Source organism: Lissotriton vulgaris, chromosome 11 (genome assembly GCF_964263255.1).
Source record: "Lissotriton vulgaris chromosome 11, aLisVul1.2, whole genome shotgun sequence".
NCBI classification, from domain to species: Eukaryota; Metazoa; Chordata; class Amphibia; order Caudata; family Salamandridae; genus Lissotriton; species Lissotriton vulgaris.
Window position 1 is genome coordinate 305,806,634 of NC_141699.1, and position 24,469 is coordinate 305,831,102.

The window sequence follows — 24,469 nt, forward strand, 5'->3', positions numbered from 1 at the left end:
TCATGCACGGAACAACCCGTGCCCAGCCAACAAGCCAGGAAACAATGTGGGTGAGGATCTTGACGCCACCCAAGATCATACCCGGAAGCCCATAAATACAAGAAAGACGAGCTCCCAAGGGATGAGAACTGCAATCACACTCGCAAGAAGCAGATGTAAAAGAATCCTAAAGGATCACAAACCTCCGAACCACTTCTTTCAGATAGAATATTGGACCTACGTAACAGTGGCCAAATGATTCTCTGATTCCGGAGAATAGCGTACTATAGGTAAGCCCTTCATTATATAGGAAAATTGCAAAAACAACAAGTGATGGACTGAATGTGGATCAATGTCACACATTCCCCCAGTCAAAAGATCTGGGCCCAAATCCATCGTTTTTTTGCACTCCACACCACCCTGGGTTAGACAATGGCGATATGCAAATCAGCTCTGACCCTGTTGCCCCATGGGAACAGTCCAGTCCGAACTACAAAAGCCATGTCCTTCCCAGAACGGAATCAAGCATCCGAGGACCGGACCGGTTTCGAGGTAACACCTCTCATCAGCCCGGCTAGCTTGACTCCAAGTGGTGTGGAGTGCCTGGGACCCACGTCTGGGCATCCCCAGCGCACTTAGGGCGGCAATTGCAAAAACAACAAGTGATGGACTGAATGTGGATCAATGTCACACATTCCCCCAGTCAAAAGATCTGGGCCCAAATCCATCGTTTTTTTGCACTCCACACCACCCTGGGTTAGACAATGGCGATATGCAAATCAGCTCTGACCCTGTTGCCCCATGGGAACAGTCCAGTCCGAACTACAAAAGCCATGTCCTTCCCAGAACGGAATCAAGCATCCGAGGACCGGACCGGTTTCGAGGTAACACCTCTCATCAGCCCGGCTAGCTTGACTCCAAGTGGTGTGGAGTGCCTGGGACCCACGTCTGGGCATCCCCAGCGCACTTAGGGCTGGGGGAATGTGTGACATTGATCCACATTCGGTCCATCACTTGTTGTTTTTGCAATTGCCGCCCTAAGTGCGCTGGGGATGCCCAGACGTGGGTCCCAGGCACTCCACACCACTTGGAGTCAAGCTAGCCGGGCTGATGAGAGGTGTTCGTCGAAACCGGTCTGGTCCTCGGATGCTTGATTCCGTTCTGGGAAGGACATGGCTTTTGTAGTTCGGACTGGACTGTTCCCATGGGGCAACAGGGTCAGAGCTGATTTGCATATCGCCATTGTCTAACCCAGGGTGGTGTGGAGTGCAAAAAAACGGTGGATTTGGGCCCAGATCTTTTGACTGGGGGAATGTGTGACATTGATCCACATTCGGTCCATCACTTGTTGTTTTTGCAATTGCCGGCCTAAGTGCGCTGGGGATGCCCAGACGTGGGTCCCAGGCACTCCACACCACTTGGAGTCAAGCTAGCCGGGCTGATGAGAGGTGTTACCTCGAAACCGGTCCGGTCCTCGGATGCTTGATTCCGTTCTGGGAAGGACATGGCTTTTGTAGTTCGGACTGGACTGTTCCCATGGGGCAACAGGGTCAGAGCTGATTTGCATATCGCCATTGTCTAACCCAGGGTGGTGTGGAGTGCAAAAAAACGGTGGATTTGGGCCCAGATCTTTTGACTGGGGGAATGTGTGACATTGATCCACATTCGGTCCATCACTTGTTTTTGCAATTGCCGCCCTAAGTGCGCTGGGGATGCCCAGACGTGGGTCCCAGGCACTCCACACCACTTGGAGTCAAGCTAGCCGGGCTGATGAGAGGTGTTACCTCGAAACCGGTCCGGTCCTCGGATGCTCGATTCCGTTCTGGGAAGGACATGGCTTTTGTAGTTCGGACTGGACTGTTCCCATGGGGCAACAGGGTCAGAGCTGATTTGCATATCGCCATTGTCTAACCCAGGGTGGTGTGGAGTGCAAAAAAACGGTGGATTTGGGCCCAGATCTTTTGACTGGGGGAATGTGTGACATTGATCCACATTCGGTCCATCACTTGTTGTTTTTGCTTCATTATATAGGGGCTTTGACATTCGGTGACTACATGAGGAGTCGTGTGAGTGACTGATGGAATAAGTGTTACAAGTATAAAGGAGCACTGTTGGAATTAAGAAATTCAAAGTGTTGGGATTATAATAAGCTAATGGTCTCTCTGGGCTTTCTCCTTCTGACCCAGCGATTAAAAGTTAGAATAGCAATGGCTTGTCTATATTGTATGGTTTGAATGAATAACATAAATGTACCTTAGTATTCATTCATTTTATGCTTTTGTGTTTTCACAGTCTTTGAACAGTTCAGAACCGGAGCCTCTCTCAGCTGACATCATTCCTTTCCCAGCTGATGATGGTTCCCTCTCCACGGCATGGCTGCTGTGCGTAATTTTATCCAACAAAAGTGCCCAAAGCATCAAGTGGACACTCAACCGTGCTCTACCACCAGGCATCATGATGCAGCCTGCCTCTTAGCTCCAACTTCTTTAATCTTGCCGACGCGTTTCAAGGCCATAAGCCTCTTCTTCTTGGGCGGCTAAAAACACAGTGAAGCTCGCATTTGTTGGATAAAATTACGCACGGCAGCCCTGCCGTGGAGAGGGCATCATCATCAATCAATCAATCAATCAGGAAATTTGTATAGCGCACTACTCACCCAGAGGGTCTAAAGGCGCTTGGGGGAGAGGGGACTGCTACTGCTCGAACAGCCAGGTCTTGAGTTGCTTCTTGAAGGAGAGGTGGTCCTGGGTGAGACGGAGGTGGATGGGGAGGGAGTTCCAAGTCAGGTAGGAGAAGGATCTTCCTCCCATGGTGGCTCTTCGAATGCTCTTCCAAGACAACAATGTGCAATCATCCGGACCCAACACTAGGCGGCGATCTATGCACAGATATGAATTCAGCAGCCCACATGCCTTGAAGGTATTGAATTCTTGGATGTACGGTTAGCTGTGGAGGAAGGGAAGCTCAAAACTACTTTATTCAGGAAGTTATCAGAAGGCAATAGTCTTTTGAATGCAAGAAGTGCGCATCATCAAGCCGGATTTAGAATATCCCCCAAGAGGAACTATTACGGGCTAAACGCAATCGCAGTACAGGAACAGCATATGCTTGTGAAAAAGAAATAATGTGTTAACGTTTTTCAGAACGAGGATATAGTAACAAGATTATTGAGCAGGCCAGTAAGCGAGTTGAGTCAGTGACAAGAGTTGAACTTTTGCATTAAAAAAACAAAAAGGAAGACTCTACAAATATCAGGTTTATCACAACATTTTCATTTTAAGCAACTGATTTGCGGAAAATTATAAAAAAACACTGGCATGTCCTTAAAATTGGTGAAACTTTGACTAAATAATTGAATAGCAATCCTGAATTTACTTTTAAAAAAGGTAGATCTTTACGGGATGATTTGAGTGTCGACATGGTAACAAAAGATGAGAAACCAAGAATGGTGGGACACTCAGGCTTCCATTGTTGCAGAAATTACAAAGCTAGTAGCAATATTATAGACTGTGTTAAGTTTCAAATACCGAACTCAAGGAGAATGTTTGAGATCATAAAACACCTAAGTTGTAACACCACCTCCTGCGTGTATGCTCTTACTTGCCCTTGTAATACAACGTGCATAGGGAGCACGATACATCGTGCAAAGAGAAGAGTTTTAGAGCATCTGCGTGCTATAAGACATAATGACAAGCACTACCCGGTGGTGCGCCATTTCTTTAATTGCCATTTTCAAAAAGAGAAATTGTTAAAAATGATGGTTGTTTCAGTGACCATCCATGCCAGGGGTGGAAATCTGGAACATATGCTGCGCAAACAAGAATCAAAATACATTATTGATTTTGAAACCCTTATGCCACAGGGTTTGACTTCTAGTGAAGAACTAGAAATCCATCTGCATACATAGGAAATGTCGATTATATTTGCAGGATCTGTACGGTAGGGTTCTTTTAAAGTTTTTACAATTAGTAAATTTTTTTATTCACACAGGTGCAGGGATATTCACCTTCTTCTTTGTTGATAGTGAGTTACATGAACCTATCAGCTTTCGGTTTACTTGATGAAACTCTGCACATCATGGCCGACTGGGGCATGACTCTGTAATTGTGGTGTAATAGCCCACTGGGGCATAACCAAGCAGTCATCTGTTTACAATTCATAATATATGAAATTGCGATAGAGTATATGTAAATGTTAATCAATTCGAATTTTGTGCAAAATTTTTTATTGTTTCCATTCGTAATTACAAAATTATTTTCATACATTTCGATCATTTGCACTTGTTTGACATCAGTAGAATTAGAAAGTGATTCTATTTGTGAACACCTTTCGATGTTACAACAAGGCCGCCATGGTTTCATTTCACTGTTCAAGTCACGATGTGACGATGTAATCCGCTTTCTATTTTTGTAAATGAATTTAAAAAAGAGAACATGATAATGGAACTTTGTAGACAGTGATGGAGGAGCAGGCCGAAACACGTAATTTTGCCATTAATAAACTTATTTGCAGCAAATTGGAGTGTCTGGCATTTCCTGCTGACTGGGAGGAATCATTTTGGTACATTAGGGTTATCCAGTAACCCGAGCCAGACCACTCGCTTGACAATCTCTACAGAACCGGAGTTTGGAAAAAAAAAAAAATATATATATATATATATATATATATATATATATATATATATATATATACCGATATTGATCTTTGATTAACTGTATCTCAACAATGAGGAGACTACATTCACAATGGATGCTGTATGTTAAGAGCGGTTAGGGGAGACATAACATTTATGTTTTTTACAAATTTAATGTGATTGTGATATTTGTCTAAAAAACCAGCTCTCTACGATGAATCTCTGCAGTGTCGTTGTTCAATAGTACCTCTTATGGATCCATGGCCATGTGACCTGGAAAAAGTTGGAGCCAGGGAGGCGGGTACTTGTGTCCACTGCATATAAACGGTAAAAATATGTAAATGCTCTGCATGTGATCAAGGGCTCCCGTAGCCCGAAACGCGTCTTGGCTGTTTACCTGTGCCAATAAATTCATCTTGTGGCCAGATCCTGTCGTCCGTCTCCTGTTTCTAGCTTCGCCGGTCTGAGTGAGTCAGAGGTGGCTTGAGGAGAATTTCTGTGTGATATATATATATATATATATATATATATATATATATATATATATCTGGCGGTGCGTTGCTCTGCGACGGGACCACACCGCTCTATATCACCTCGTTTTCTCCCCCTTCAAGGAAGGAAGTTGAGCCGCACACGCGACACCCATGTTACAAGCATTTTATTTGAGCAGTGATGGCCAGTAGTCCGGACGCGTTTCGTTCACACTGTGAACTTTCTCAAAGGCAGCCCAGGCAAGCAGGAACTGTTCGCGAGCCACGGAGGATGTATATTTGTATCATTGCCAGTCCTCTAGTGGACAACCGTAGTGTGGTGTTCGCCAGGCATGATGGACTTTGTAGTCCAGCGTTTCCAGTCCGTTTTTAAAAAAAGCCTTCCAATAGGTATCCATGGTCATGTGACCTGGAAAAAGTTGGAGCCAGGGAGGCGGGTACTTGTGTCCACTGCATATAAACGGTACAAATATGTAAATGCTCTGCATGTGATCAAGGGCTCCCGTAGCCCGACACGCGTCCTGGCTGTTTACCTGTGCCAATAAATTCATCTTGTGGCCAGATCCTGCTCGGTCGCACCATGGGAGCCTCAAACATACCTGGACTTCCAGCGGAAATGTAAGGGCAAAGAGATCGAGAAGCAGGCAATGGCAACACACTCCGTCCGCTCCGGTCAGACACACAGGCCACAGACATCTACTCAAAGTTACAGATTGCGCATGCAGCACCCTTCTTGTACTCACGGGCCCAGAATACCTTCTCCATTTCCATCACACGCTTACACAAACTGGCGCTTAAAATGATCAAAATAACATACTAAACCAAGGGAGGCATGAGTAATTATATAAACGCAATTTAAAATGTTTAAACATAGGACATAGCAGAGTGTGAACTGTATATAATGTTGAATTTCTGCCTTACAATGACTAACTTGTATAATTTTCTTTGGAGGACTTGCACTTTTTTGTCAATAACTTTACTATGTACATCACTTACCTGTCAATCTCCATGACAACTGGTGAATTTTTTTAATTTACACGGAACCCCCCCCCCTTTTTTTCCCTTTTGTGTCATGTTTAAACCAGTATATAATGAGCACATACTTGGGTGAAGTTAGATGTAGTGACCAAGGCGGCTGTGACCGTCGAAACACGTCTAAATCAGTATGGAATAAAGCAATAATCCTTGAAAACTACCCCACGGAGTCGGTGCCTACTTTTGCATGTTGACAAGAAGGATTGACAGATATATATATATATATATATATATGCTGCTATGTTGCTCTTTTTAAATTCATTCTAAAAGGGGAAAACACATTTAGGTGGGCAAAAGCCTAATTTGAGCGAAATTATTGAGTCATTTTAAAGCACAAGGATGCTTTAAAGTCCCATCAGGTAGTGCAGTGTTATTTTGACTCATTTCACATCCATAGCTACATTGGAAATAAGGATTGTAATCATTATCCTACAATCCAATTAACTGGCATCAGAGAGGTGTATGGTAGATTTTTATGAATGATGTAAAGATAATGATGAAGGAGAACATGCACAGTTGACCCTTCTCTATTATAGAAGAGTAATCAATCAATCAATCAATCAATCAGTGACACTTATAAAGCGCGCTACATACCCGTAGGGTCTCAAGGCGCTGGGGGGGGGGGTGCCGCTACTGCTCGAACAGCCAGGTCTTCAGCTTCTTCCTGAAGGAGAGGTGGTCTTGGGTCAGGCGCAGGTCGGACGGGAGGGAGTTCCAGGTCTTGGCGGCCAGGTAGGAGAAGGACCTTCCTCCTGTAGTCGCTCTTCGGATGCGGGGGACGGCGGCGAGGGCGTGGTTGGCTGATCGGAGGTGGCGTTTGGGAGCGTAGAAGTTGACTCGGCTGTTGAGGTAGCTCGGGCCTTGGTCGTGTAGGGCTTTGTGTGCGTGGGTGAGGAGGCGGAAGGTGATTCTCTTGTTGATGGGGAGCCAGTGAAGGTCTCTCAGATGTCCGGAGATGTGGCTGGATCGTGGGATGTCGAGGATGAGTCTGGCTGAGGCGTTTTGGATCCGCTGGAGTCTCTTCTGGAGCTTGGCGGTGGTCCCGGCGTAGAGGGCGTTGCCGTAGTCCAGACGGCTGGTGACGAGGGCCTGGGTGATGGTCTTCCTGGTCTCTGTGGGGATCCACCAGAAGATCTTCCGTAGCATGCGTAGGATGTTGAAGCACGCCGAGGAGACGCTGTTGACTTGCCTGGTCATGGAGAGGGAGGAGTCCAGGATGAAGCCCAGGTTTCGTGCATGGTCTGTCGGTTTGGGTGCGGTGCCCAGGGCGGGAGGCCACCAGGAGTCGTCCCAGGCGGAGGGTGAGGAGCCCAGGATGAGGACCTCCGTCTTGTCAGAGTTCAGTTTCAGGCGGCTGGTCGTCATCCACTCGGCTACCTCTTTCATCCCTTCGTGCAGGTTGGCTCTGGCGGCGGCGGGGTCGTTGGTCAGGGAGAGGATCAGCTGGGTGTCGTCGGCGTAGGAGATTATGCTGAGGTTGTGTTTGCGTACGATGGCCGCGAGGGGGCTCATGTAGACGTTGAAGAGGGTGGGGCTCAGGGATGATCCTTGGGGGACGCCGCAGATGACTTCGGAGGCCTCTGACTTGTATGGTGGTAGGCGGACTCGCTGTGTTCTTCCGTCGAGGAAGGAGATGATCCATTCCAGCGCCTTGTCCTGGATTCCGATGTTGCTGAGGCGCCGTATTAGGGTGCGGTGGCAGACCGTGTCGAATGCCGCGGAGAGGTCTAGGAGGATGAGGGCCGCTGTTTCTCCATTGTCCATCAGGGCTCGGATGTCATCGGTGGCGGCGATGAGGGCGGTCTCGGTGCTGTGTTTGGCTCGGAAGCCGAACTGTGAGGGGTCGAGGGATCCGTTCGTCTCGAGGAAGGCGGCCATCTGCTTGTTGACAGTCTTCTCGATGACTTTGGCTGGAAACGGGAGAAGCGAGATGGGGCGGTAATTCTTGAGGTCGGTGGGGTCCGCTGTTGGTTTCTTGAGTAGAGCGCTGAGTTCGGCGTGTTTCCAGCTTTCAGGGAAGATGGCGGTGTCGAAGGATGTGTTGATGATGTCTCGCAGGTGGGGTGCGATGACAGCGTCAGCCTTGTTGAAGACGTGGTGAGGGCAGGGGTCGGTTGGTGATCTGGAGTGGATGGAGTTCATCGTGCGGATGGTGTCTTCGGTGCTGATCGGGGTCCAGGCGTGGAGGGTGGTGGTGGGGGGGGGGTGGCTGGTCGGTCGTGGTGTGCGTTGGTTGGTTGTTGAAACTGCTGTGTATGTCCGTGATCTTGTTGTGGAAGTATGAGGCGAGGGAGTTGCAGAGGTCTTGCGATGGGGTGATGTCGTTGTTTCCTGCGCTGGGGTTGGAAAGCTCTTTCACGATGTTGAAGAGTTCCTTGCTGTTGTGTGCGTTGTTGTCCAACCGGTCCTTGAATGCTGTTCTCTTGGCGGCGCGGATCAGCTGGTGGTGTTTCCGGGTGGCAAGTTTGTGGGAGGTCCTGTTGTCCGGTGTCGGTTCCCTTTTCCAGACTTTCTCGAGGGCTCGGCAGTTCTTCTTGGAGCTCTTGAGTTCGTCGGTGAACCATGGGGCCTTCTTGCTGCCGGGTCTGCTAGGCGGGGTCCTCAGCGGGGCGAGTTCGTCCGCGCAGTTGCTGATCCACTTCGTGATGTTATCGGCGGCCTGGCTGGGGTTCGCTGAGCTGGCAGGAGGGTGTTGGCTCAGGGAGGTGGCGAGCTGGTCTGCTGTGATCTTGTTCCAGCTTCTGCGGGCGGTGTGTTGCTGGTGTTGGTGGGTCGTCGTTCTCTTGAAGGTGAAGTGGACGCAGCTGTGGTCCGTCCATTGAAGCTCTGTGGCGTGGCTGAAGTCGATGTCTGTGCTGGATGAGAAGACGGCGTCGAGTGTGTGTCCGGCGAGGTGGGTGGGGGTGGACACCAGTTGCTTGAGTCCCAGGTTGGCGAGGTTGTCGAGCAGGGTGCTGGTGTTGTGGTCGTTGTTGTTCTCCAGATGGAAGTTGAGGTCTCCCAGGAGGATGTAGTCAGCGGAGGGGAGGGCATGCGGGCTGATGAAGTCGGCGATGTCCTCGCTGAATTGCGTGCGTGGTCCAGGGGGTCGGTAGATCAGGGTGCCTCTGAGGGTGGTGTTCGGGTTGGTGTGGATCTGGAAATGCAGGTGTTCGGCGCTGGTCAGGGTGTTGTCGGTGCTGGTCGTGAGACGGATGGTGTTTCTGTGGATGATGGGGATGCCTCCTCCCATCTGGTTGGCGTTTCGGTTCCTCCGGACGATCTTGTAGCCCTCTGGGATAGCGATGGCGATGTCGGGAGCTGAAGAGGCGTTCATCCAGGTCTCCGTGAGGAAGGCAACGTCAGGGGCTGTGGCGTCTAGAAGGTTCCAGAGTTCGATGGCGTGTCTGTGGACGGAGCGGGTGTTGAGCAGGATGCACTTGAGGTGGGTGCTGCTGGAGTTCGACTTGGCGGGTGCTGGTGCGGGGCTGGTCCGGATGCAGGAGAACTTGCAGGCGTGGCAGCTGAACGGTCCGTGGGTGCGTCTTGGAGTGGCTTGGTGGCATTCTGGGAGTCGGCCGGTGTTGAGAGCGATGAGGGTGGCGGCTGAGTACGTCAGGCGGGTCGGTCGGGGTCTTCGTGGGCCAGGGGTCCTGGCGCTGGTCGCGATCCGGTCGCGGACGGGCGCAGACGGGCTTACCTTTGGCGCGCCTTCGGCGCACAATCGGCGCGCCCGCTGCGCGTGACCGCTGCGCGTTCGCACGGTCGCCATTTAAGGCGAAGTGCGCGGGTGGGCGGGGCAGCTGGGAGGCGGGAGCGGGGAGGGTTACAGAAGACAAAAGGGGCGGGGACAAGCGGCGATGGCGGGAAGGGAGGGCGGGGGGCGGCGCGGTAGGCGGACAACAAGGAAGGAGAGCAAACACGTAAAAAATGCAAAAACAGGCACAAATTAACGCAAAAAGCGGGGAAAAAGAGAGTTACACAAAGTTAAACAAGGCAAGCACAAAAAACCGTCAAAACAAGGGGAAAAACACTCGCAGCGGCGGCAGCCGGCAAACGAGGCAGCAGCGAGGCAGAGGGCAGGCAAGGGGCACACGCAGCAGCTGGTGGCCGTGCGGCGCGGGGGTGTCCCACAATTGCTTCTGTGAGTGTGCTGCCTATGGAGACGCTTATTTGTTTACATATAAAAGGAAGAATGTATAACACAGCTGTTTAGCTAAGCTACTTTTTAAGTCAAACTGGCAATAGAAAAATTATTGATTCAATATACTCTTTTGGAAACAGAAATTGGTCTTTGAAAAAAGGTGTTACAACATACAATGCACAAGAGGAGATATTCTGTCCATGAATATTAAGGAACATCATAGTAAGGGAAATTACAATCTTCTACTGCGTGAGGACAAGGATGAGCTTTCAATGAGATTACAAACTATACTTCTATTATGGTTTATACTTATACTGATCTTAATAAAACATTTAGTCTAATACTGGTCTTCAATGTTCTTTCACTATGTTGGATGCTTGAAAGACGGCCGAGTGAAACCGAAGGTGTGTCAGATTTATGCTTTTTGTGGTGGGTTCGATTTTGCTTGAGGTGCGTGCTTCCAGAAGATGCTTGAATGATTTTTGTGGCGGCATGAGAAGTTAAATATTAGGCACAGAACAGGGAATTACTAATGTTGCTATGGGGGAACTGACTGATTGAGTAGGAATTCAGAATCCTGGCCTGTTGTAGGTCCAAAGAGAACTAAACCGGAACCTCAAGAGATGTCAGCCTTGATTTCCAGATGTGTGGGATAGTAATGCTCAGGAAGTCCTACTGTTAAAGGGGGATTGGCATGGTTGGCAGTAGTGCATTTGGCTGATCACCGTAGCATGACCAGCCAGCTAATAAGAGTGTGGATATTGTCAAGGTGAGAGCCGTAGTGCTGTGAAAAGACAAAAGTGAACAGATCATTCAATATTTATTTTTTCAAAGACATAAAAAAGGAAAAACAGAAACCTAGAAGATTGATTTTTTTTTAATACATGGGTTTCACGCACCTGTCAATACCTCCCACACCTTGATGTGACCATCATTCAGGCCTGTGGCCAGAATCAAGCCAGATAGGCCAGAGTGGGGCCCCCACTTGCTGGATGAGGCATCAAAGGCTAGACCCCACACAATCTGTCCACAGTCCAAAGTCTTCTCTTTGGCGCCAGACCCTCGCACTCTGACATCTGCTGCTTTTGCACACAGGCTCTTTTGTTCAAACGTGTGTGGGCTCCTACAAAATAAGAAACACATTTTTCAAAAATTATTCTAAAAAGAAAGGTTATTGAGTGGGTATGAAGACTAAATAATTCTATGTAGCAAAAGGGATTTCTCAAAAGAGAAGCCAGGGACTAGCACCAGTCTACGTGACACCAAAATCGGATTTTGTGTTAAGTGTCTACATAAGAAATAAATATAAAACCTGGATTTATACACATGGCCTTCCTTTGTTCAGTCCTTTCATCTCCTTGTCCTTCCAAGTGTATGCTTGTGTGCTGTGTCACAAAATCCATGCTGTCTGTGATTGTATTTGTGCCTATCTGTTTGCTGTCTTAGCGTCCTCCTCAGTGAATGCGTTGGGTTGTAGACACTGGTACCTGGCTCTCCCTGGCATTTCTGTAACAGACCAACAATCCTACATCTTTAGTCCCCGATTTTTCACACCGTTTGCCCCATCGATTATCCCTCCTGCAATCATCTGCACCCTTTTTTCCCCTCATGTTCTCATCTTTAAAGAAAGACCGAGTATGTGTAAATGTGACGGTTGCTTTATCACAATGTGCAGATATTGATTATACATTGTGTCAAGCATGCAGACCGCATTTATGAGCTAATCACTTGAAATTACATCTTTTATTGAAGTTCGTGATCAATTAAATGTCATGACTGTTTTTGTGTTAGAAGGAATAGGTCATCATGATCTTAAAATGTGGTGGTCTGAATTAATCGGGCTGGCTCAAACCAGCTGCAGCATTCCTTCTTCTTCTTCTAGATCATTCATAAACATGCTAACTCGGTATTTCTTGTCCCTTGCTTCACCTCCATTCCTTCTTGGAGCCTACAAACATGACTGACAGTGCAAACAGCTGGTATATCTCAATCTTAAAGCAACTACTTGATGGTCAGTCAGTCATTTGATGTAAGCTCTCGTAGCTGGTTGCAATCTCTTACTTGAGCTGTCTATGACACATAAGTTTGGATTAGGCTGCTCTATGGAAGGACCACAATGCACATACCAGTCTTTGGGGATATTTTGGGACCCTACTCACTTAAACAGTGCTAAATGAGTCCAGCACCTCATTTAGGCTGGTGGCTGCATGTGGACGCCACAGCACTTATTCTAAGGAACTGAGAACGTTTATATTTGTCCAGCGTGCCGCAGTCCTGAAATTAAAAGTAAACAGCACTGGTAAATATGGTTCTGTTATCTCAGTGGCTGTATCGAATCACCGCCCTGCGAGATTCTTGCGCCAAGTAGTGGCAGAAATAAAACCTGCAGTTTACAATCCTAAATAATCTTTTTGAACAACCTACAGAAGGCCATGAGGAAAACGGGTATGGTCAAAATGTAAGAAATCAACTGAACATACCCATAAGCCTTCAATGGCAGGAATGAAGAAGTGAACAACATCCCACAACTGAACGTGGCCCCTAGAAAGAAAACTAATGCTAAGAGAAACAAAATAGTCTGAAAGAAGTGGTAAAACAGTCTGTCTTCAATCAGGTTACAGCAGAGACGATAGGTAACTGTTGCGCTTTGTAAGAATTTTCAGCACGGAAATTAGGGACTTATAGTGCCCCAGATGCTGTACTGATTATCTACTAGGAGACTAGAAACTTTGCTTTTTACATAGCCCACAAATACGACTCTTTTGAAGACAGGTTTTATGGTACCCTCAGCAATAACGAAGATTGAAGAAGAATTAGATATTACTATTATTAAACTCTGAATGCTGATCTGACCGGACTATTTTGACTACATCCGTCGAGCTGGCCAACTTCTCTGTATTAACTTTGAGCCTAGAGAAAGTCATGGTGGTGACGAAACGCGAGTTGGCGGTTTCTCATGTTCTTCACAAGGACTGAACTGCTATTCGCATCATGGAAGAAACTTTATGATTGTGTTAAACTGATATGCTAGTCTTTGCAACTTTTTTGTATTAAAAAAATAAATCAATGACTGATTAGATGACTATTTCTCGGGTGTCCTGTGTTACGAGGAATCTCTCTTCATTCTTTTCTCTTTGGGTTAGATTGACAGATTCTTGTCATCAATCTATTTTGAAATATTGTGAGTGTCAGGGTTTTCTTGTAAACATCTTAATCAGGTGTGAGTGAGCCCAATTATCATTGCCGTGCAAGTAACGCCCACCCAGTTCAAGCGTGACTGATACAATGAACTGCAGGCCTCATTGTTAAGGAACCCACGGATGCCCCTCTTTTGGGCCAATGTCGTTGGACTCTCTGAATTAACACTTGAAGGACCCTCCTCTTCCATCTTTAGAGACACCACCCATGTAGCAACTCAATTTACCTTCATCGACCTCCTTGCTGACCCAAAGTGTCCAGCCCCACTGAAACGTGCTCGTCTGCTGGAAGTGTTCCTGGCTATCCCTGCTCTTTTTAGGATATCCTCGTAGGCAGGCCCGGTTCTAGCGGATGGTCCAGGTTGGACAGGCCCACCCAAACAGGACCTCTGGCCCTCCGAGGTGGCAGAAGAGGCCATGAGGATAGCCAAAGACCGTGATGCTTTTTCACTTTGTTTACATTAATTATCAATCTGGAGTAGCGCCGTCACCTTTCCAAAAGAAAATACCGGCTATTTGTTGTAGTTTTAAGAGTGTGCACAGGCATGGTCATGATACTAAATAGAACTATGAATACAATTGTATGTATACATTTGGACCATTACTTTTCGTCTGCTTTTTACTAGATTTAATAGTCAGGAATCTTTGCAGCTCTAGAATTCATTTAAAAGTATTTTCCATTTATAGTTGCTGTTTGAATTAGGTACAGATAAGGGTTAAAAAGTCTTGCTTTAGGCGGTTTTGCTCATTTTTATACCAGCTGTGGCATTAAAATACAGATGGTGTGAGCAAAGAAATTGGCTAGGTGGCAACCCTAGTCAGGTGTCGTTAAGGAACCTCTATAACACATTTTTAAGTGCATTGTTTTTTATAAATATTGTACCAAGTATTCACTGCATAGAGGAAAAATTCTGACTTTGGGTGATTTTCTCTATTTTTACACTGGATGAGACATTAAAATATTCATGTCGGAAGAAAACGGCAATGTGGCAACCGTATCTCATGTCTGAGGCAAGCTGCCGTTAGGCGGTGTGTATGGGGGAGTGGAGACAGGGTGTTACCTGCCAATGATGCAGGAGGTGCAGTGGCATCGGAGCACAGAGCTGTGAGCGTCCTTCTGCACCTCAATTTTCTAACATAGCATGTTTATTTGTAAAATTCACGTTCATATCTTGGCACGGAATAACAGATGTTTATTGTCACCCAACTCAATGATACTCAATTTATTGACCTCAGAAGGATGAAAGGGTGAGTGGAGCCACCAGGATTTGAACCTGCGACTAAGAGGTCGAACACAGGCCCCTACAGTGTGTGTGGATTCTGAAGTTGTTTATGTATTTTAGTCTGTGCATGATGCACTCAGTAATATATTGTAGGATGTGGCATACACTGTATTCCCATAGCGCAGTGCATGCCTATTGCATAAGCAGCCACAAGAGAATCATAAATATCCGACCATTATCTAAGAATAAATGTGGAATTATCCTCTTCGGATGAACACACATTTTTTTCATGTAAAACTAAGAAAAACGATTAATGATCTCCTTTCATATGACGTCAGCACCCTAATGCAAGTGGTATCTAAAACAGACATTTTTCAACAAGGTCTTATTGTAAGTCATGTTTTATATGTCATGTGACCACTTCGTAGGAAGATTGAGGGTCAAAGGTCATATGATTTCACTTCTTGTGATGTCATTAAGGTCAAGGATGTGTGATGTCATTTCTGCTACCCCTGGTATTTTGGTGAATCGATGTCCGTGTTTAATTCTAGGGCTTGTAATCTACTTTAAGAATGGTTATAAATTGGGCAACCATTGGCCCACCCAAACGCACCCTTGGCCCACCCAGATAACAATTCCTGGAACCAGGCCTGCTCGTAGGATATAAGACTAGTCAATCCAGGTAGCCAGAACGCTGCAGCATTCGAAGCAATGGGAGAGGGTGTGGAGAAGTGTGGCTCAGAGGTTAGAGGCGGCAGACCCAGAAGCTGAGATCGGTCCTGGACCAGGGTTCAATTCCCCGCCTCGGCGGGTCTTGGGCTCTCCGGTGCCTACTCGACTCACGGGTTCACACTCTGCGACTCTGGGCAATAGCTTGCTTAATCTCCACTACGGCCCCTCGCGGGGGGATGCCTGGCTTTCACCTTGTGGATACCCTGCTGGGGTTATCTCACAGGGGAATACCAGGACGGGTTCCCAAGGCAAGCGCCTTGATGCCTTCGGGTGATACGTGCGCTATATAAATCGCAATACATTTACATTTACATTCACAGTGAAGTGGAGTTATATACACTTGTCACCCCTAAGTTGACCAGTGATAATATAAATTGCCTCCCTGTCATGGACCAGCTTTGGCAAAGATGGGCAGAATCAGCTGGTACAGTACACGATGATCAAAAGGAATAGTGCGTGGTATCAAGTGGGCAACAAGAGCCACAGGGTCCTCCTAAAAGGCCCGAATGCAGTTATAGACTTTAGCCAGGCAAGTTAAGCAACACAAAAACATTGACAGTGACCAAGTGGAGATCTTCTGCTGTTAGGACAGTCCCCATTAGACAGGATAAAGGACCCGCTCTTCAAATGGATGAAGTCAACCAGCAATGGTTGCAAACACCTCTGAGAGAATCTCGCCTACGTGCCTTTAACGCAAAAAAAGACCCATTCCCTGGTTACATCTGCAAGCCCATGGACAGTGCCAACGCCCAAGGCGGAGCAAATGGGATTTTTATCCTGTCATGGAATGCAGATGGACTACAATCAGAACTCTAAGATATCGATTGGATAGAATTTGTGAGGACAAAACGACATATGTTGTTACCACGAGATGTGGGCAGAAAATATTCTCAGCGCGTTACATGCACCCCCAGGCTTTATGGGGATTGCCATCGAGAGCAGCAAACTATGCAGAGTAGAGCAATAGGGGGCCTAAAGACCTGTACGTCAACAAAACTAGACTCTACAGCAATGGGGGCAGAGTCAAGATGGCGGGCTGATGCCGCCAGGTGAAGGCGCTGGTGAGGACTAGCTCCCTACTGCTTCCAACAAACTCGAGAAACGGCGAACCAAGACTTTCAAGCTGTATGAATTAAAATCAACACAGCATCGCGGACAAAGAGAATGTAATTGAAATCGTTGGATTCATTTTTGCAAAGCTTCTAGAACCAAGAGATTTTACAAAAGCGGTCTTCTAACCTAATCAATCATCGATGCTGCAGCTTGCTTGGCGTGTTAGCAGAGGTATTCTCCCGGTCTGGACGTTCAGAAGTGCCTTCCCCCTTCGTGCACTCAGCAGGGCGTGCTACAGGGCGGGTCACGGTTTGCTCTACTCACAGCTGCGCTCGGCGCCAAACGAAGAACGGACGCCGCTCTCAACAACAGAGCCAAGGAACGCTGCTGATCTGATGACATCGCGGCAAAACACCCGTTCGGCTCGAACGCAAAGGGTTGGAAAGACGGGTAAAACCGAAGGCACTGGTACGATGTCCACGCTCTCTACTTGTGATGCCAAAATTGCAGAATCCGCTTTGAAAAACAAAACGGCCACGGGCGTGGGGGGCGGCGCTAAAGACACAACCATAAGAACAAGTTACTTACCTTCGGTAACGCTTTTTCTGGTAGATACTATATCTGCCTGTGGATTCCTCACCTTGTGAATATCCCCCTTGCGTCAGCAACATTCGGAAATTCTTTTCGTAGCCTCGCGCCGACGTGGATAGGACGTCACAGAGACACGGCTCCGTTCGCGACTCCGCTGACGTCACCGACGCCTATAATAGGCCCACGCCGGCGTGATGACATCAGTTCCGCCTTTTTTCCGTGCCATCGAGGCACACGGACGGACCAATGACAGTAGATATATACAAAGTATACACAGTACACAATAGTCAAGGCAAAACACACAGTGCAAAGCAAATGCAGGAAAGCAATTGAAACATTTCTTGACATCAAAATAAATATACATTACAGTACAATAACTCTGGCATAGAAGAGTGGACAACGGGGAGGCGGGTGGGTCAGTGAGGAATCCACAGGCAGATATAGTATCTACCAGAAAAAGCGTTACCGAAGGTAAGTAACTTGTTCTTCTGATAGATACATCTGCCGTGTGGATTCCTCACCTTGTGAATAGAGTCCCACAGCAGTCCCCACTCCCGGAGGAGGGAGTCCACTCTTCTAAACCAGGAAATCCTGAAGGACAGAGCGCGCAAAGTGACCGTCCCTCCTCACTTCGGAATCCAAGCAGTAATGCTTCGCGAAAGTGTGGAGGGAAGAACAGGTCGCCGCTCTACAAATGTCCTCCACAGGAACACCTCTAGCCAAAGCTGAGGTTGACGACTTAGCTCTAGTTGAATGAGCCCTAATACCCTCTGGAGGTTCCTTACCGGCCAAAGAGTAGCAGATCTTAATACACAGAACGATCCATCTTGATAAAGTCCTTTTATGGACCGCTCTTCCCTTCTTGCAGCCAGCAAAGCCAATGAAGAGTTGATCATCCAAGCGACAGTCTTTAGTTCTGTCCAAATAAAAAGACACCGCCCTCTTAGGGTCCAGACGGTTTAACCTCTCCTCCTCCTTGGAAGGGTGCGGGGGAGGATAAAAGGTAGGGAGGGTAATGGATTGACCAAGGTGGAAAGGAGTCACCACCTTAGGAAGAAAAGCAGCCCTGGTCCTTAGAACCATCCGATCAGCATGTATGGTCAGGAACGGGGGCTTGGAACTAAGAGCTTGAAGCTCGCTCACCCTCCTTGCCGAGGTAATTGCAACTAGGAAAACTGCCTTATAGGTTAAAAGCCTCATAAGACATTTATGAAGAGGCTCAAAGGGAGAACCCATCAGAAAAGTCAAGACAAGATTCAAGTCCCACTGAGGTACAATAAAAGGAGTAGGAGGGAACTTGTTTACAAGACCCTTCAAAAACCTCAAAACTACAGGAGACTTAAAAAGAGAGGGCTGATCAGGCAAACAAATAAAAGCCGACAGCGCCGAAAGATAGCCCTTAACCGTGGCAACTGCAAGCCCCTGTTGCGCCAAAGAAAGAGCAAACCGGAGCACATCTGATAAATGGGCTCTCAACGGGTCAATATCATCCTCACCACACCAAATAACAAACCTAGACCATCTATATGAATAGACCGTCTTAGTGGAGTCACGTCTGGCAGACAAAATGATATCCACCACGTCAGGCGTGAGAGAATAGGAAATCAGGTTGCCCCGTTCAATCTCCAGGCATGAAGGTGCAATGTCTGGAGGTGGGGGTGTAGAACCTGCCCCTCCATCTGTGAGAGGAGGTCTGCCCTGAGAGGGAGACGGAGCGGCGGGTGAGAGGAGAGGTGGAGTAGATCTGTATACCACACCCTTCTAGGCCAATCCGGGGCGACCAATATAACTTGGGCCCGGTCTTGGCGAATTTTCCTCAGACCCCGAGGAATCAAGGGTATGGGAGGAAACGCGTAAAGGAGTTGACTTCCCCAACTCAACTGAAACGCGTCCCCCAAGGCTCCTTGCATCGGATACTGGAGACTGCAGAAAGACGGGCAGTGAGCATTCTCGCGAGTGGCAAACAGGTCCACCCGAGGAGTCCCCCACGTCCGAAAGACGTGACGAACCACCTCCGGGTGAAGCCTCCACTCGTGGTCAGCAGAGAACTGCCGGCTGAGACTGTCTGCACGCACGTTCAGAACTCCGGCCAGATGATTTGCCATCAGACAAGTCTGGTGGTCCTGAACCCGGGACCAGAGACGCAGAGCCTCTCTGCAGAGACACTGCGACCCCACTCCTCCCTGCTTGTTGATGTACCACATCGCGGTCGTGTTGTCCGTCAGGACTTGGATCGACCGACCGCGAAGGAAAGGGAGGAAGGCCTTGAGCGCCAAACGTATCGCCCGCAACTCTAGAAGGTTGAAGTGAAGCAACCTTTCCTCTGGAGACCAAAGACCCTTGACCTCCAGATCCCCCAGATGAGCACCCCACCCTAGAGTGGATGCATCCGCTATCACCGTGGCCACCGATGGAGGTAGATGGAAAGGCTTTCCTTGCGACAGGTTGCCTTCGACGCTCCACCAAGACAGATCCGCCGCAGTTTCTCTGGAGATCTTCACCGACTCCCCGAGATCTCCGTTGTGCTGATACCACTGCATGCGGAGACACCACTGGAGTGCCCTCATGTGCCAGCGTGCATGGTTGACCAACAGAATGCAAGAAGCCATCAGACCGAGCAGGCGAAGGACCTTCAGGACTGGAACGACCGCTCCATTGTAAAATAAAGGAATAATTTCCTGAATGTCGCGAATCCTTTAAGGAGGAGGGAATGCACGACAAACAGTAGTGTCCAGTACGGCACCTATGAACAGGTTGCGCTGGGAGGGCACCAGGTGAGACTTGGGTACATTTATCGAAAAACCCAACCTGAACAACAACTGAGTTGTCTCTTGCAGATGATGGAGCACCTTCTCTGACGACTCTGCTTTGATCAGCCAGTCGTCCAAATAAGGGAATACAGGTATCACCGACCTCCTGAGATGAGCTGCCACCACCGCCATCACCTTGGTGAAGACTCGAGGCGCAGTAGTAAGACCAAACGGAAGGACCGCAAAATGGTAGTGATGCGACCCAACCGTGAAACGGAGATACTTCCTGTGCGACTTCAGGATGGGTATGTGGAAATACGCGTCCTGCAAGTCGAGCGACACCATCCAGTCTCCTTCCATCAACGCTTGAAGAACCTGAACAAGGGCGAGCATCTTGAATTTCTCCTGCTTCAGATAGAGATTCAAGATCCTGAGATCCAGGATTGGACGAAGCCTGCCATCCTTTTTGGGGATCAGGAAATACCGGGAGTAGCATCCCTGACCCCTTTCCAGCTCTGGGACCACCTCTATCGCACCCTTTCGTAACAGAGTTAGAACCTCCTCCTGCAGAAGAGACAGATGTTCCTCGGTGCAAAAACCTTGACAAGGAGGGTAAACAGGGGGGAATCCCCGAAAGGGAAGGGCTTACCCATTTTCTACAAGATTGAGAACCCAAAGATCTGTCGTAACCGATTCCCAATCCTGTAGAAAATGGGTAAGCCGACCCCCAACCGGACCCACATGATCCTGAATAGCGGATCTAGGGCTGCTTTTCTGCGGCAGGGGGGTTGGAAGAGGTGGAGGAAGAGGAGGGCTGATGTCCACGAGGACGCGCGCTTTGCTTTCCCCTGTACGATCTGTACACTGAATTTTGTTGCTGCTGCTGTTGCTGCTGCTGGCCTTGCCGGAAATTCCGAAAGGAGCGACCAAAGCCCCTGAACCTCCTGTTGGAAGAAGTGCCTCTGATCTGGAGACCCAAAGACTTAGCTGTCGCTCTGCAATCCTTGAATCTCTAAAGAGCCGCATCCGCCTTCTTCCCAAAGAGACCAGAACCATCAAAAGGAAGATCCAGCAAAGTCGCCTGAACATCAGCCGTAAAGTCCGATGACTTCAACCAGGCTGACCTCCTAGTGGCAAGAGCAGTGCCCATGATACGAGCCACAGAGTCGGCAGTGTCCAGACCACTTTGAATAACCTGGCGGGCTGCCGCCTGAGTGTCAGAAATCACCTCCTCAAAATCCTTCCGGTTGGCGTCAGGAATTTTTGGAGCCAGGATACGCAAAGAGTCCATCAGGGCATGCACATACCTTCCCATAAGACATGTGGCATTAGTTGACTTCAACGCCATACTAGCCGATGAAAAGGTCTTTTTTGCAACCTGGTCCTGTTTCTTTGCTTCCTTCTCACAAGGAACCTGAGGAAAGGCACTAAGACTCTTCTTTGAACAGGCAGCCTGAATGACCAGGCTCTCTGGCGAAGGATGAGAAGACAGAAAAGCCGGGTCCTCAGGAGCAGCCCTGTACCTCCTCGCAACACTCTTAGAAACCGCAGGAGCCGACAAAGGTTTCTTCCACACCTCCATTATAGGATCTGTCAAAGCATCATTGAATGGAAGTAAAGGCTCAACCACAGAATTCGGTGAATGCAAGACCTCAGTGAGGATATTAGACTTGAACTCCACTGTAGGCAGAGTCAATTGAAGAAGCTCAGCAGCCTTCCTCATAACCAGATGGTAAGGCTGGATATCCTTAGAAGGGCACCTGAGCCTGAGGGCAACTCCCACTCTGGAGAGAAATCAAGAGTCCCTGAATCCGCCAATTCCTCAAAACAGCTCTCTTCTACTTCACCTTCTTCAACATCAGACTGTGAATCCATGTATCTCTGCTCTTCCAAAAGGCGTTGAGCTTCCCTTCTGGATCTCTCCTTTACACGCCTTGCAGCCGGATCCACCTGCGGCTCCGACGGATTCGGGGCCGGCGCCGGTATCTAATCCGACGGCACAGAAGAATGCCCTCGAGGACGATCAGGAGCAGGCGACGCTGGAATCGGCGTCGACGACTTCGGCGGAGCCGGGAACTGCCAAAGCGGCGTCGGAGCCGGCATGTAAGGCATAAACGGAGCCGGAGGATAGGAGTGAGGAACTCCCAGGCTGAATGCCAAAGGACCCATGGGACCCGAAGGTGCACCAGAGGGGTACCAAGCCCTTGAGAAGACGCCATACATAGCGTTAAGAAACGCTGAAGGGTCCTGGCCTGGAGCAGGAAAGGGCGGCTGAAAACCATCAGGCCGGTCCTGTGGAGGGATCGGATTCGGCTCATCAACAGGCGCAGAATCCACAACCTCCCGAGTCTCTTCCGTCTCCGGCGCTGTCCCCGGCCCGTGAAGAGGATTCGGAACCGGAGAAGTATTCGGAGCCGGAGTGGGAGACCGCCCATGCGACTCGGAAGGTGAGGCCTCACCTTCATGCTCAGAGACTTCGAGAGTAACCACCTTCGAACGTACCTTCTTCGGTGACCTCGACCTCGAGCCCGACTCCTTACCAGACCGACGTCGGGACTCATGTCTCCTCTTCTTGTGCTTCTTCTTCGACTTCGAAACATGATCCGACGCTGACTTCGAAGACGACCTCTCTCGAGAAGCAGATCTCGACCTCGCCCTTCGAGAACGAGACCTCGACGACTTCTCCATTCCAGCTTTCACCTTAGCAACCAGAAGTTTGGCTTCTCTCTCCCTCAGGGCCTTCGGATTCATCTTCCGACATGAAGAACAATCCTCCACATCATGGTCGGAACTTAAACACCAGATGCAGTCTTCATGGGGGTCGGTAATGGACATCATTTTACTGCACTCCCTGCAGGGCTTGAAGCCGGTCTTCTTGGATGACATCGTCGAAGAGACAGGATACAGAGAAGCAGAAATATGCAACAAAATGGCAACAATGTACCAGTAGGCTACAGAGATTCCCGATAACCGTTAGCGTCGACGACGCGGAAAAAAGGGAACTGATGTCATCACGCCGGCGTGGGCCTATTATAGGCGTCGGTGACGTCAGCCGAGTCGCGAGCGGAGCCGTGTCTCTGTGACGTCCTATCCACGTCGGCGCGAGGCTACGAAAAGAATTTCCGAATGTTGCTGACGCAAGGGGGATATTCAAAAGGTGAGGAATCCACACGGCAGATGTATCTATCAGAACTGCGCTTACTAAACAATTAATACGCCCGGCGGTGCTCAATACGAGTGGTAGCAATAGTACTGACTTACAGGGTAATAGCGAAATAATATTAAATGATTCAAACTTGCTATCTCCAGAGGAGTCAGAGAAAATACAAGCTATTGGTTTAACGGAAATCGTTTTAAAAGATGGAAATATAGCCGTGGATAAAGCTGAACCCTGCATTAAAGACAAATCAGCTCAAGAACCTGTGCTTATAAGGGACAATGAAACGAATAGTGGAAAAGACATGATTAATTTAGAAAACACTGGAGCATGTAGGCACAAACGCTAGTCTAAATACTGTGTTGGCTGCCGCAAGTGCATTAAGTGCAGCTACAAATAATAGCGCTGTAACTGGCAGCACTAAAGCAATACAGATAACCTTGAAGATTGTAGAGGTAACTACTGGTGGAGCAGCACTAGAGAAACAACTAGGTGAAAGACTTCTAAAGGGAAAAAACACTTTAGTGACTTTACCTGTCGATGCAACGGAGCTAATTGATGAGGATTCTAGTCCTGAATATTAAGAATACGAAGAGATACTTGATGAAGGAGAAACTGATGCAGAAACCTCATGCAACCGAGCTAACACTAGCAAACTGACTGGTTGAAGAAAAGCAAAAGTCAAAGCTAAATCAAAAACTACAGCTCGTAAAACACAGAGTAAAGATTTAAATGGTGCTAAAAAAGGGAGCAAGGCTATAGTTGATGATAGACTGCTGAGAAAATGGATTGAGGCTAAAGGGGGAGTAAAGAATATGGCCTTAAGGCTTTCTGGAGCTAGTCCTGAGGAAGAACTGTGTTTAGGAGACAAAACTATATTACCCAGAATGGAAACTACAAAAAAAACATTACCACCAATGAAAGTGGCTACAACAGTCTTGCCAACTTTATCGATTAATAATGAACTCAATGACATGGATGCTCATATGGCTAATCAGCTTACTACCTTAGATCAAACTTTAGATCAAAGTGTAACTGCAAACTTGATAAACAAGTCAGTAGCGAATACTCCTACTAGCCTACAAATTGATCAAACAAACTCTAAGCCAAATCCAATGTCGCTGGAGACAAGATCTGATGACTGCTTAATGGAACTATCAAGTACTGAAAAAGAAAAATTAGTTGAGAGTCCTGGCTCTCCTTGTTCTCTTAACTCTTCTTTTGCTCATAAGTCGTCATCAATGTCAGATCATAGCAGTAATTTAAACCAATTGCAGGCACCACTAGAGACACAGGAGGAAACGGCAGACCACTTAAATTCTGCCTCCACTGATATAATTATGCAAACTCTCCTAGCACAAAGGCAGGAAAGCCAACAACAGTACCTAAAGCTAAGGGAGGATAACACCAAACTTCAGTCATTTATGAGTGAAATCTGCCAAAAGCTGGGAGGGGTTACACAGGAGATAAAGGGCTTAAAGACTCTACAGCAACTAAGATTTCCT

At 48.0% G+C, this 24,469-nt stretch overlaps 1 protein-coding gene across 1 annotated transcript in view; it reads right to left on the reverse strand.

Moving 5' to 3' along the window:
- Window positions 1–24,469, reverse strand: part of WSB2 (WD repeat and SOCS box containing 2) — a 258,576-nt gene that overhangs the window by 147,245 nt on the left and 86,862 nt on the right. The window contains exon 4 of the mRNA XM_086943273.1: window positions 11,161–11,384. Coding sequence (XP_086799399.1) covers window positions 11,161–11,384 — 224 coding nt within the window. The remainder of the gene's footprint in view (window positions 1–11,160; window positions 11,385–24,469) is intronic.